This window comes from Varanus komodoensis, unplaced genomic scaffold (genome assembly GCF_004798865.1).
Source record: "Varanus komodoensis strain SLA01 unplaced genomic scaffold, ASM479886v1 scaffold12, whole genome shotgun sequence".
In the NCBI taxonomy this organism is placed as follows: Eukaryota; Metazoa; Chordata; class Lepidosauria; order Squamata; family Varanidae; genus Varanus; species Varanus komodoensis.
Window position 1 is genome coordinate 2,600,413 of NW_025335349.1, and position 14,152 is coordinate 2,614,564.

Genomic DNA, 14,152 nt, shown 5'->3' on the forward strand with positions numbered 1-14,152 from the left:
GAACACCTTTGGGGACAAGCTGAGTTGATTCCAGTTGTTTTCCATCATGCTGCCTACTCAAATCTGCACTTTGGAAACACAGGATATGTCTGTGTCCACATTCACTTCAATACATTCTGGTTCTGTAAGAATTTTTACACCGAGTATGTGCAAAAAATCTCAAGATTTTACAAGCATCTGAAAAACATATTTGGGCAAGCATGGGCATTTTTAAATCAAACACAGGATTTTTGTTTATCACTAGTGATACAGTAGTATAAGAAGTATAAAAATAACATATTTCAAAAAGAAGAAGAAAGAAAAGCCAAAAAGTTTACCGGGCAGGCTTAAAAGCCATCGGGAGTACCTAAAGTAGCTCTTTGAATTCTTGCCAAAACCAGCAATGAATCACTATTTCTTTGGCACATCCAGATAATGATTTAAGTCACCCCTAAACCCACTAATGTCACTTGATCATTCAAGTGATTCAATTTACATGATTGCACAGTGTAATTGTGATCCTTGATAACAGTTAATGATTTCGAAGGGAAAGTACAGTATGATTACAATGTTTGGATTTATTTTCTACAGGAACCTTTAAAGAAATAAAATACACAAAGAAAGGCATTGTACATAACTACTTCCATACAATGCAGTGATCTTATTTAAATCTCTGGCTCGCTTTTGCTTGTATAGCGTATGGGCTGATCATTTCATTTTGCTTAAAGTGTTTCACGAAGATTTGCGTAAAGTGCTTACTTAAGGCACTTGGGTAGCAGAACAAATTATTGCAAAATGTCAGAAGCTGCAAAAGCATCTCATCTGCTCTGAAAGGAAAATTGGGCTGGATCCAGATACATGGATCAGTCATGTTTCATTCCCACTACAATCAATGAGGCAAATTAGTTACGCTTTAGTTCCATTGAAATCAATGGAACAAGTTACTTGTGACTTACTCAAGTCTGTTGATTTCAGTGGGATTAAAGTGTTATTAACTGACTGAATACAACCCACTGTCGATATCTCCTTTAAATGTACAATAATGTCCACAGAGAGAGAGAGAGAAAACCCTGCAACTACACAGGAATTAGCCTTTCTATTAAGGTTTTTCCCCCCATATTCAAGTTGCTAGATTGCATATAAATTCTTTGTTCTGAAGCCAGTGATCATTAAGGAAAAGAATGTTATCTCTGAGCAGGAACTGTTTATTTCAGTATAGTAACAGAAATATGACAAACCCATGTTTAGGGATTATTGAGTTTATTAGTTATTATTATGTACTTTACTGCTTCCTTTAAAAGGAAAAATATCGATTATGTGGTTTGAAAAATATAATTGATTTTAAGAAGTCTATATATGCTTATTTGCTGCACTCATATTAAGCAGTGACTTACAAAAATCAATATGCTACAATAGCGTAAATACATTATGAAACTGGTAGGGAAATACAAGTGGGTTTAATACAAGGTAGCGAGCACCTCGGGTGTTCAGGGCTCAGAACTGCCCTGCTCATGACAGCCACACGTTGCCTCATTGCAGTTGTCCCGCTCGTCGCAAGTGGGTGATCTGACTCATTTTGCAAGTGTCGAGCCTGCAGGCACCACCAAATGGCACCCGCACGCTAGCACCCCGACATTCCATTTCAATTCAAAAGCTGATGGGCCTTATAAAGCAGGAGCTCCTGGTTAATGTGATCATCTGGACATCCTTTAAAACATATTGAACAAATATCTATATTACCTTTACTTTTTTTTTTTTTTTTGGAAGAATGGCTCTAGGATCTCAGAATGCATTAGGTTCTTCTGTTTCATTTTGCTGTTGATGAATACATTACATGCTGCCTCTAGGATTTGTTAGCTTTCAGTTAGCTTTCCTTGGACAAGATGATCTACCTAAAGAACTTCCAGTCTCATGCCTAGCAATGAAAGTGTAGCACAGGAGATTGAAAGAGAGGTTGTTCTCCAAACTTTAGCAGGACAATTTTAGGGTTTGCTTCAGATCCAAAGAGTTTTCAGTAAGAGAATGTGCTTCAGCCAATGCCAAAAGCTAGCTTACTCTTAGAAGGATTTCAGGTTATGTTGTCAAAACAAAACAAAAACGGGCCTGGTATATTTTGAAATATGTGCTCAGACTATTATTTTCTATTCCTCACAATGAGGAGGTGGTATCAGCACAATAGAGTAATAAGCACATCCTTTTGCTGCAAATGAATGTTAGCTTTTGACAGGCTTACTTAATACAAGGTCCCACTGAATTGTCTGTAATGCTCATCTCTCAGATTGTCACTGGTTTGCGCAAGATAAGCCCCAGTGGGATCAACCACAGCTCTGTATCCTTTCACTGGAACTTCCAAAGCCAGTGCAGAGACTTTGGAGTAGTTTGTTAACCATGCAGAAAACCGGTACTTGTCTCTGGGTTGGTGAGGATGGTTTGTTGTCAGGGTGGCTTGTTGTGACATCCAAACCCAGCAGCATGGCTTGTGAATGGCTTTTGGCATGGGCCTTGGAGCCACTTGGCAAGAGCAGCTGACTTCTTGTCATCGTCACGCTACTGCCACTTCCTTCCTCAATGCTGTCTTCCCCCCCACCAACACAGAATTGACTCTTGAGAGTGTCCTTGATGCATTTCTCATGTATTTATTTTATTTTATTTATTTCTATACCAACCAACATCTGAAGCTCTCTGGGTGGTTCACAGCAGCATTAGAAACAGTATAAAATATACCAATCAAAACATATTAAAATGTCATAAAAGTCAACAATACAAAATTTAAAATCAAATAAAAAAAGAAAAGCAAAAATTATGCATGAAAAAGACCCTGTTAAACCCTGCCTAACAGCAAGTAGGCCTCAGTAACTAATTAAATGCTTTGTAGTAGAGGACATTCTTTTCCTTCCAATCTTTCCCCTTCCCCTGTAAAAATGTGACATGGCAGTGATATGCAGAGAAATATAAACATTAGATGTAACTACAGACTGTAGGCAACATCATTTTTATGAATTTCTGAAAACAATTCTTTATTTACACACATAAATATGTAGTGGCAGATAATTACTAACTGAAGATATACCTTGGAAGATGTAGGCACAAATATAATTACTGGTGATTACCTTGGAAAACATTTTACATCACAAATGAAATTTCTGAGAATGAATGCCTATAGATAATTCTAGATGTAATCCAATTTCACTTGCCTATAGGTTTTTAATTGCTCTCTTTCATCACATTCATCATCAGGCTGCCTGGTTTTTTTAATAGTTTGATCAAACGGTATGCTGGGTAAAAGAGGGGAAAAACTGGTAAGTTGAAGCATTTAGCCTCTGTTTAATCTTGCCACTTTAAGTGCTGCAGAAGTGACTTTTATGTTTGCAATGCCAGAAATGTCCAGAAAAGGCAGCTTTAAAAGTACCATATGAGGCAGTTGAGTAAGCAGAGCTCTCAGGGCAGAGGGTCTATTATTTCAGCCTGTCAGAAGACCCCAGTGTGAAATGGTTGTTATGATGAGCACAATTCCTTCCTGTCTTCATCATGATAAGCAAACAGCTATCATACTGTATGTGCAAAAAGTTTTGAAGTTCAACAATTTAGGAAAATGTCAACATGTTATTCCTGCATTCACACATTGTCAGGCCAAAGAAGGCGTGGGGAGTATTTTCTTCAAGAAGTCCAGTCGCAATTTTACTCCTTTCGATTTGGGTTCCCTGACATGGTACAGCATGTGCTATTACAGTCCGGGCAACTCACTTGGTGTTGGTGAGGCCACAGTGAGTTAAATGTGTCTCTCTGTGCTGGATGCACTGCAGAGAGAAATGCGAGATTCCAGCTGCCCAGCGTCTTAGTTTCCCTGAAAGATTTTGGGCCAGATACTTTCTTAGGAAAGAAACAAGGTAGGAGGAGGATGCAGGAAGAAAGGAAAGACAGAGGTAAGGATTCTTGGGGAAGGCACACAGAAGGTGTTGAAGGCCGGGGAGCATCAGTGGGACCTTGGCAGCATCAGGCAGGTGTGCGGAAGGCATGAGCGGGGCATGTGAGAGAGGTGGGAGGGTCTTGAGAGAAAGTGTGACTTTCATGGGGGCATGGCTGGGAGCAGGAAAGAGAAAGAAATGGATGGGCTGGCAGAAACAGAGGGAAGAGAAAGACTGGACGGGAGGTTGACAAGCAGGCAGAAGGCTAATGCTGCTCTCTGCAGACCCAAAATTGAAGCAGACATGAATGGGAGATTGAAATTAACCCTTTGTGCTTCAAGTGGATAGCAACAGTTTTGAGATGGGGTGAAGAATAGCATGCTTCACAGGGATGCTTTTGTGCCATTCCCGTTCATGCAAGGGAGGCCAACTTTTATGTTCTGCGAGAGTTCTAAGCTTGTAATTCTCATTTTCCAGTCTTACCAAGGAGCAGAGCATACTGCAGGGAGAGGAACTGGATGCGCGTGTAGCGTGGGGACCCAAACTGTAGTTGGAAGCCCAATTGTTCCCCAAGGCTGCTATTGCCCACAGAGGGGAAAACCTATGTGTCCGCAATGGAGCTAGGCCTTGATGTCACAACAGCTTCTCAGTGAGTTGTGTGTGGAACTTGGCCGCCCCCTGAACTATTTCTCAAGTAGGCTGCATGCTAGGCCTTGCAGGTAGCTCGCAGGGTTGGCCAAATACATTGGCAGGGGTCAATAGGATAAGATAGAGCTCAATGGCACAGTTATTTCAGCACTGCCAATGGAGCATAGAATAGACTGCCCCTGCGGACAGTAGGATTGATGAGGGACTGTAGAGTAGACCATGTGACACACTCAGCTCTGTCCTTCAGCATCTTGTCCTTCTCACTCACTGCTCCATGTGGCTGCTGCTCCATCCTGCCCCCCCCCCGCTCCATGGCTATCTCTTCCTACCTAATGGTATGACTTATTCCAGGGATGCTCTCCAGGGTAAGTTACTCATTCCTAGGACCAACTAACCTTTGGGTTGGAGAAAACCTCTCCAGTCGTCGTCATCATCATCCTCATCATCATCACATTGCACTAGTCAACTGAGCATGACATACGAGCTACACCAAGAACTCAATTGACCGCTAATATGTACAAGATCACATGGAATGTGCCATTTATTTTAACTATTTACATTTTGAAGCTGTAGATTTTGGGTTGAACAAGATGGCAACAGCCAAGAACGCTACAGCATTAAATAGACTTATGAAAATTTCGACCTAATGATTCACCAGTGGTTTTCTTTGCTGTTGTGTTAACAGCTGAGATGAATGACGGGGGTCTGTGCCAGAGAAGCACAAAATAGGTTTTCTGAATAAAGTCTCAGATACAATGAAGTGGAACTGATAAACATGCCAGGCCTGTTTATCCATATGGACATTGATTATGCTTTAGGGTACGTTAACATCATTTTATGCACAGTCATCTGAAAAAAGCAGTGAAATGCCTAAAGGGGAGAAAAATTAAAGTGGTCAAAGCCAGGCAGATGATTTCTACGATCATCTAGCATACATTTTAAGAAGTTGTTACTCACTTACATATTCTCTCTCATCTGCTAAATAGTTTGCACATTAAGTTGTTGCATACCTCCAAATGTTAAAAAGTACATTATCTTTAGCACGAAGTCATTTCTACAGTTTTACAATTTAAACAATGAACATTTTCAAGGTAAAATAAGATCACAAAAAGCGAGCATTGATATGTACCAAGTGCGCAGAGCTCTTTCCCCTTCTCCAGTGTACTTTCTTTTACAAAATGGGAACTTTTATAATTTCCTTCATAATTTAATTTCACAAATATGTCTGGAACAACTTAACACTCGGAAAATAACATGTTGCAATTATTTTATCTAATTGGATATAACTGAAAATCAAGGATTGGGTACAGTACCTTAGTTTTGTCTCTCATGGAACCTTTACCCAGGATTGACATCTTTGCGCCTGTTTCCTCTTGTAATCTTTTTAAGGAATTTCCTCTTGGACCAAGCAATTTCCCCACAAAATTAAACTGAAAAACAAACAGAATAGGCAGGAATGGAAGTTAGGAAAGTTTGCTTCTGTAAATACCTTGCATAGTGAGGAACAATATGTTCTAGAAGAAAAATTAGGAACAGCTGAGATTACAGTCCCTTGGTTAGGAATGGACAACACTAACAGTTTTGCTTTCTTCCTCCCTTAGACTTTGTAAATCTCAAATTCTTTCCATTGCAATATGAAGAGATTTGTGAATTATTGAAACAAAGCGAAACTGAAGTGAATCACCATTCATCTGTACTCTGGATGGTACAGCTATTCAACAGGTACAGCTAATTCAAGAGCTGCAGCTCTTCCCACCATGGAGAGAGAGATGCTTTATCAACTTTCTATCAACAGCTCTTCACGAAGACGAGCCTGCCAATGAAGCAGGTGGCCGTCCCCATATCTCACAGCAGGGCAATACTGTAGTCAGGGGTAAATTAAGCATCTCCTTCTCATCTACTGAGTCTCCCCTGCAAATGCCTTCCTCCCCCAGCTGCCGCACTCTGATTGCACAATATCGAAAATATTTTCCTCTCTTTATCAAACAGGATACATCAAGTTTGGTGAAACCAAGAGAAGAGTGTTGTGACACCATAAGCTTCCCCAGACAATAGTCAGCATTGTCAGAATGGTATAAGAAAGAGCCATGAAGGAACGACTGATCTCTGTGCAGGACTGCAACAATACAGGGGTGTGGTGTGGATAAAATGGAGAGGAGCAGGAATCTGCAAGTTGACTTGGATTCCTTGCTGGAAAAAGGGGCAGGATAAAAATACAATGACCAAATCCATAGTTCAGGACCTGTCACAGACTTCTCTGTGAAAGTCAGAATGGACTAACATTACTAAATATAGTAAAAAACCCCCACACACATCAAAAGGCTTTTTCCTTTCAAAAATATAAAATATTATGTAAATTTCAGTGTAAGGAATGTATGAGGCTCCTTCTAGAGGCAATTGTTCTTTAGTGATTGGCATCTACTAAACAAAAGTGTTCAACATCAAAGGTGTTTTTCCAGTTTCAAAATATTGTGCCAGAAAAAGAAAAGAAAAAAGAAGAGTAGTTTCCTAAGCTCAAATCCATATGAACAAATCCACAACTCTATATTTTGGTGGGGCAATGTATAGTTCCATTTAAACAGATGATGAGGATGATGATGATGGAGAGCTTATGAACCTACTTTCTTTTATCATTATGACAAAATTGCTTTTGTCATTATTTTGTTTATTTCTATGCCACCAAGTAGCCAAAGCACTTTGGGAAGTGTTCAGCAAAGACCTTTGACCTTGAAAAGACTTACGCGATACCAGCTATTGAAGAGCAATTGTCACCAAATTCAAAAATGATGCCTTCTCTGTTCAGTGCACCCTGTGGTGGTGTGGGCAGAAAGTAGATCTCCAGCTATTTGGGACTTTAACTCCTCACACCCTTGATCACTGGCCAGGCTGGCAGGGCCTTCTGGGAGTGGAATCCAAAACTTAGGGAGATCTACCTACTACTCATCCTTCTTTTTTTGGGAACTCTGCTCAAGCTTGTTGTTGTCATTATTTTTTACAGTTCCATGTGTTCTGCTTTGTAAGCCAGCAAGGAGGCATCGTTAGTCAGTTTTGACTAATTTTTTTCTACAGGAGTCTATGGCAGGTGCAGGACTGTGTTAAGTCACTCTTTCTCAGTCCCTCATCCTGTGAGCTCCCAGTCCTGACCACCAGTATCTGTCTGCTCTGGATCCAACCATCGTTCATTTATCCTCAGTGAGCTCATGCCTATTCACAATATCTGAGGAGACCGCAGCATGTCAGATATTGGAATATGCATATTTAGAAACACATATCCATATTTAGAAACTTTCTACCCAATTACTCAGAGACATAACTGCTAGAGGAAATGCATTACAGATGGGTAGTGCATTGCATAAAATATGTAGAAAGGGAATCTCAAGCATTGTCACAACAATGTAGATAAGTAATTGGGTATTTTTAAAGATCTATGAGGTGACACTCACCTATGGCTACTGAGGTAGAATAAACCTTTCCAAATTATCTTTGTTTAGTTCAATCTCAGATTCCAGAAGCTGGGAGCTGTACCAGGAATACTCACTTTTTCATACCAAGAAACACCTGTACTCTCTGGACAGTTCCCAGCTACCACCACCAGTAATAAAGTACCAATAAGTTTCTACCACCACCAAGAGACAGGTGAGATGTAGCTTGATTTAGCTTTGATGCTAAAGGCTGCACTGGTATGGTCCACCAAGGACAAGAGCAGAAGCCATGGCTGTCGAACTGAAGTATGAACCTGAGCAAGAAGGTAGTGTTATTTTCCATCTTATCAGTCTTATCTATCCTGTCCACCCACCCACCCACCCATCATGTTGATAGCCCACCTTATCTGCTAAGAAGCCACCGAGTCTTCCAGATGCAATAATGCAATAACTTCCAGATTTTCCCCCAAAGTAACCAGTTAACTTTGCTGAACAGACTTTATAGCACGTACCATGAAAAATAATGTGGATTGCTAACCTAGGGACCTGGGAGTCACTGCATTGTAGACACTGAATGCACTGGTCTGGATCTACTGGTAAGGAATTGTGCTACTGACCTCCCCAGTTCCCCATGACAGCAAGAGGCAGCCCAGCATGGCATGGCAATCCTGTCGTGCTGCAGGAGTGGTGAAAGGCTGCACTTAGTGCTCTGAGCCACGATGCTCTGAGCACCAGCCTTGTTACTCAGGCCTTTAGCACGTTGGCCAAGGTGGGAAGACCAGGTAGCCAGCAGGATTCGTTAACATGTCCCTGCTCCATGCCGCTGCCAACATTCAGGCTGAATCCAATGCAGAAGTGCCCACTTATTCAAGCCAAGCAACGTTCTGTCTCAATTCTTGCTCTGCTTTTTACTGCCCCTCTGCAGACAGTTAGGGTTGCATGCTGCCGTACACACTACCAATTAGATACCTGCACAAACTTAAAAGGTAGCTTCTTATTGGCCTAAATCTCTGGTCTAACTGCATTAAATCTACCAATCTACCATTTTATTAAGCTATGTTCTGACAAAAACATTTTTTATAGATGTGATGTTGTTAGTCTTGCAAAATGTGGAAGTTCATGCTTATATTGGTGCACGATTTGACTATGTGCTGGGTCATATCAACTGTCTGAATCTAGAGATTAGTACACACAGAGAAAGCCCATATGCTGGCACAGTGCCATCAAGCAGATGGCCAGTAACTCTAAGCAAACATCTTCCTGAGGACAAGTCCACACGGATATAACAAGCTATTCCCTCTGTTTTTGGTCTAGTAATTTTCTGTCAGAATTTGGTAACAAGTTGTGGCAGGGAAATAAAGGAACTTAGAGGGTCTTAGCATTAATATTTTTGTGGGGGGAGATTAAAAATAATTGGGCTCTGTCTCCAATGTATCTTTATTTGGGGAAACTTAATGAAGCTCTTCTGGTGAAAAATTGCCCAGTTATTTTTCCTTTTACATATATTAGCATTTTGATTTATGATCTTCTAATCTGTAAATAATACCAATGTTGCATTGAACTGTTTGCACATTAAAACAAAACAAAAACCACTACGTAATTAGAGGGAACTCAGTCAAGACTAAACATTTGGAACATGGGCAGGTGCCCATGTTCTACTGAGCTGGATCGGAGGTAGTGTTGGTGCTGACCGCAGTTGCTCAGCCGGGATTCACACATGAGTTTTTCCAGGCCTATATGGAGATGCTGGGGGCTGAACATCTCAAGAGGACCAGCTACCTAGTTGTACAAAAATGAGTTTCCATTCACATGTGCACTGAGCTCACCTAAGCCACAATGAATATACAACAGGCAATATTTAGAGATGTCATTCTGCTAATGCAAATTACACAGTGCTAATATAAAAGAAAGGAAATCAACCCTGATGGTTCTTTAGAAGGTCAGATACTGAAGTTGAAGCTCAAATACTTTGGCCACCTAATGAGAAAGAAGGACTCATTGGAGAAGACCTTGATGCTGGAAATGATTGACGGCAAAAGGAGAAGGGGACGGCAGAGGTTGAGGTAGCTAGATGGGGTCACAGGGCAGAGGGCATGGGCTTAGGTCCTGGCCCCGGCATGAAGTCAGTTACCAAGAACTTCCACCACCAGTACAGCTAATCTCATCAATAAAAATAATCTGAACTTTAATTTTCAAGAAGGACATGTTTTAGAGTAGACATAGCAAAATATTATCAGTAGGTGCAACAATGAAAGGGAAAAGGAGTGAGGCATTCAGATGGTCAAGTTACGCAGCAGTCCAAACACACTTTGTGTGCTCGGATACAATGGTATGGTATGTATGGTAGGGACCACCCAGCAGATTCGGGTCAACTACAGAAGAGATGCCTTCCAACCAAGAGGGTGGGGAACCTCTTTTAGTTCAAAGGTCAACCCCAGTCTTGGAGAAGCTCTTGGAAGGGGGCACGTCTCTTTGATGGGCATAACTACAAGCAGAGAGGACACAGGCAAAGACAAAAGGGCAGGCACCACACATCCACCCCAGTACTTTAGCTTAAAACTCTGCCTGCCAGTGACAAAGCTATTTCAAAAATTTAGAATGGGGGAAAAACTGCACCAAAGCTGGGAAACCCCCCAAGCCATGGATATGTGTGTGGTAGGGCAGTGGGCATAGCCATCGGGAACCCCTCGCCCCCTGGGAGCAGGCTGGGATCCTGGGGATGGCCCTGGGCTTCAGGTTCCACACCTCTGTCTTCACTTAATGACACGCCAAGCACAGGGATTCACTGAATGTCAACCTTCATTGACAAAAAGATACAATACAATAACAGCTATTTTAAAAAGCAATAAAATAAAGCTAAACTAACATTAGAATTGACCGAGCTGCATTTTTATCAAACAGCAAAGGCTAGCTAGGTAGAAAGGATGGGTTTTTGTTAGCTTTAAAAAGCAACAAAATATCCAGCTTGGTGCATTACCCAAGAGTGAGCATTCTGCATAGATGGAGCAATGACTGAGAAGGCCCTGCTCCTTGTAGATGTCAATTTTCTATTACCAAAGGACTAAAATCATGGCCAGGATCTCCCCAGTACACCTCAAATGTGGGGGAGAAGAAGCTCCTTGTGATACTTTGGATTCGGACCATTTACTGAGCGAAGCCAGGATGTGAGCTGAATGAGATACTGTTGCTCCGGGAACTCAATGTAGCTATTAAAAAACCTGCTTGGGCTGCAGTTATGTATGTTGTATTTGTAGAAGATTAAGCACCCTTTGACTTGACTTGAGCTTGGGTTCCCAGACTAGCCTCAAAGGTCTATGCCTCTGAATTCTGTGGATATCATTCCACATTTTGGAACCATGGTCAGGAACTTCTCAGCCTTGTACAGATTATGCATGCAAATACACATGCGCATGTGCGCGCACACACATGCACACACAAGTGAAATTGCATGACTACTTTCAATTTACTTGCACTTTTTAGTCATATTTTTGTTATGTGTATTCCTAATAAACTGCATCCAAACATGCCAATCCATAATTGGTAAATATACAACAGAAAATTGTCATATGGATATAGGCATCAATCACACAATGCCCTGGAGAATAATTCACCAATGAAAGAAAACAGCACCATCTTATTTTAAGTCAATGGAGACAGTTACACTGCAAGGTCTATCAATGGTTTTATGAAACATTTTTTAATTACATGATCAGCCTGTATTATGTATTATATATAACCTGGCTGACATCCAAGTTGGGGGAGAGTTAATTATTTTAGAAATTGTATATCAAAATCTAATTAAAGGATGCAGTATAATTCACTGGAATTTTGATTTCAGCATTAATAGCAATTATAATTAAGGCAGCACTTACATGGTGATTTGCATGTTCATAACGTAAAGCAAACATTAATTTTCTTATTCTGGTCATGTTCATATTCAATGGAAAGTACTTATTTTAATTTGACTGATATGCCCATACTCATTAACATAGCTTTAAAAGACAGTATTTACTTAAAGGCAGGTTTGTTTGAGTACAGGATCATGTATGGTGTTACACTTCTCAATATTCTGAGAGTGTGCATAGGTAGGAAAATCTGATATGATTGCATGGCTCATCTCATAAAACTCTCTGGAACTGAGAGTCTGGCCTCTGCCTGCAACTTTTTAAACAATGCGCAAAAAATGTGTCCAGTTGCACATTAGTGCAACCCATTCATACACACATTTAGCACTTGTTGATCACAACATTCAGTGAAGATTGGCATGTGTGAATAACAAGGAGACATTCAACACTATAGAAATTCTGTATTGGCTCCTGTTTGAAATGAAGAAAGTTCACACATTCAGTTGCCAAAGCCAGGTTTCCACATTTTGTCTTTGGAGGTTGGTAGCTGAAACTGTGAAATAATTCCATGAGAAAGCATTGCATTTTTGAGATGATGAGGTGGATTTTAAAGGTAATATTTTTGGTGTTCTGTAGGTGATACATTATGACTTGCTGTAGCCATTCAGAGATGAAGATTATGATGTCAGAGCGATAGGTTTGGACTAGGACTGGCAAGGGACAGGTTCAGGTATATGCATCAGGGTAAAATTATGTATCTGATAATTTCCAAGTTGCTTATTTATTAACATTTTTAAATGCAGGCAGAGAACATTAATTTAAGGAATAGTGATTACCTGGATGCATTTTGCCTTAGTTTGGTCATTACTAGAGACAGGTGCATAAAAACTGAAATTTTATCAGTGATTTTAAAACTGGTTTAATAAAAAGGATTTGGGGCATGCTTGATTGTATTTGTTAATCAATCATGAGGACTGATTCACAATGTTATGTTATTCGTCAGAGGATTCACATGTATCTAGCATTCTTAATATCTCTGCTATTAACTCAAAACCGTAAATTTGCAAAGCACCTTCAAAAGAAGTTTTCAAGGCAATCCTGGTTAGCATTAACCACCACCAGTTAGCTCTGATACAGGTGTAACATAGAACTTTGATTCAACCAAGTCATGAAAACTGAGAGGAAATGCAGGAAAAATTGAGGAGGGGTTTCCATTTCACATTTCCAATCTTATATCTAAACTACATCGCTTTTGTAGATTTCTCTAGATAACTCTAGTGGATTCTGTTGTATTCAGTATGCTGCAATAGCATTATGGTTAAAAAAAGATAAGCACATATTTTGGTTTGTGGTGTAAACTGGGTGACAATTGTGTTGGGATTTGGAGAGCATGAGATATTCTTGATGGACAGGTTCTTGAGATTCCAAACCTATCGACACAGGTTAAACTGAAATATTTTAAGCATGTCATTTTGGCATGTGTTCATCCCTAAGTCTGTTCAGTCCTCTTTCCACATTGATCTTCATGTTTGTGTGTATATATAATACTGAATTCTAGCATGATATTTTTGTTCTTGGGTGCTTGTACTGGAGCTCCAGCAGCTATTGAGAGAGACCCATGGAAACACTGAACTGGTCTAGTTGTTTCCATATTTAAAATGGTACAACAAAAATCATTTTTTGTTATATGGGCCATTGCTATGAATGTGGGGAATCATGAAAAGAACAAGAAAATGGGAAAAGCAATGGTAAAAAAAGATGAAAGAAAGCCAGGCTGTAACTATATGAATAGCATCTAATATATGCTCGCACTTGTTAATATTTATATCAAAGGAGACTCAGTTTCTAAGAGGATTATATTGTAATACTCAATTTGCTTCTAAAATAACACTACTTGGAGCTTTGCTTCTATTGCATAACTGTCATATTTTTGCTTCAATATATATATGTGGCAACATTAGCAGTTTATACAACACAGAAAGAGAAGTATGTGGCCCAAAGATCTTTCCCCTAAAACAGCTGAAAATGAACCAAAGAAGTCATATTCATGAGCCCCTTTAATTTCCTTTTGCTTTAGCCTGAAAATGCAAGTGCAGAAGATGTGCTGGTAGAACCCCTTCCACCTGCCTCGATTATACCAACTCCAGTAAAGGAATGAAGCAGGCTTTCTCTAGAACGAGTTTACAAGCTACTAGGAACTTGTGCTCCACCTCCCCAGTTGAGAAATGCTGTGTATCTCAGCAATATTGCTTTACTTTTCTCCAAATCCCAAGGGTTCTACCCACTTGGAATCACAATATTCATCTTCTATTTCACATGAGGCAGAATTCAGTGGTAACTAGAAATGTGAAGA

The 14,152-nt window shown here is 40.2% G+C and overlaps 1 protein-coding gene across 1 annotated transcript in view; it reads right to left on the minus strand.

Annotated features, from left to right (window-relative positions):
* The window catches only part of KHDRBS2 (KH RNA binding domain containing, signal transduction associated 2), a 387,570-nt gene that overhangs the window by 212,350 nt on the left and 161,068 nt on the right, over window positions 1–14,152 (minus strand). Inside the window, exon 3 of the mRNA XM_044422177.1 lies at window positions 5,846–5,962. Within this exon, the coding sequence (XP_044278112.1) occupies window positions 5,846–5,962 (117 nt within the window). The remainder of the gene's footprint in view (window positions 1–5,845; window positions 5,963–14,152) is intronic.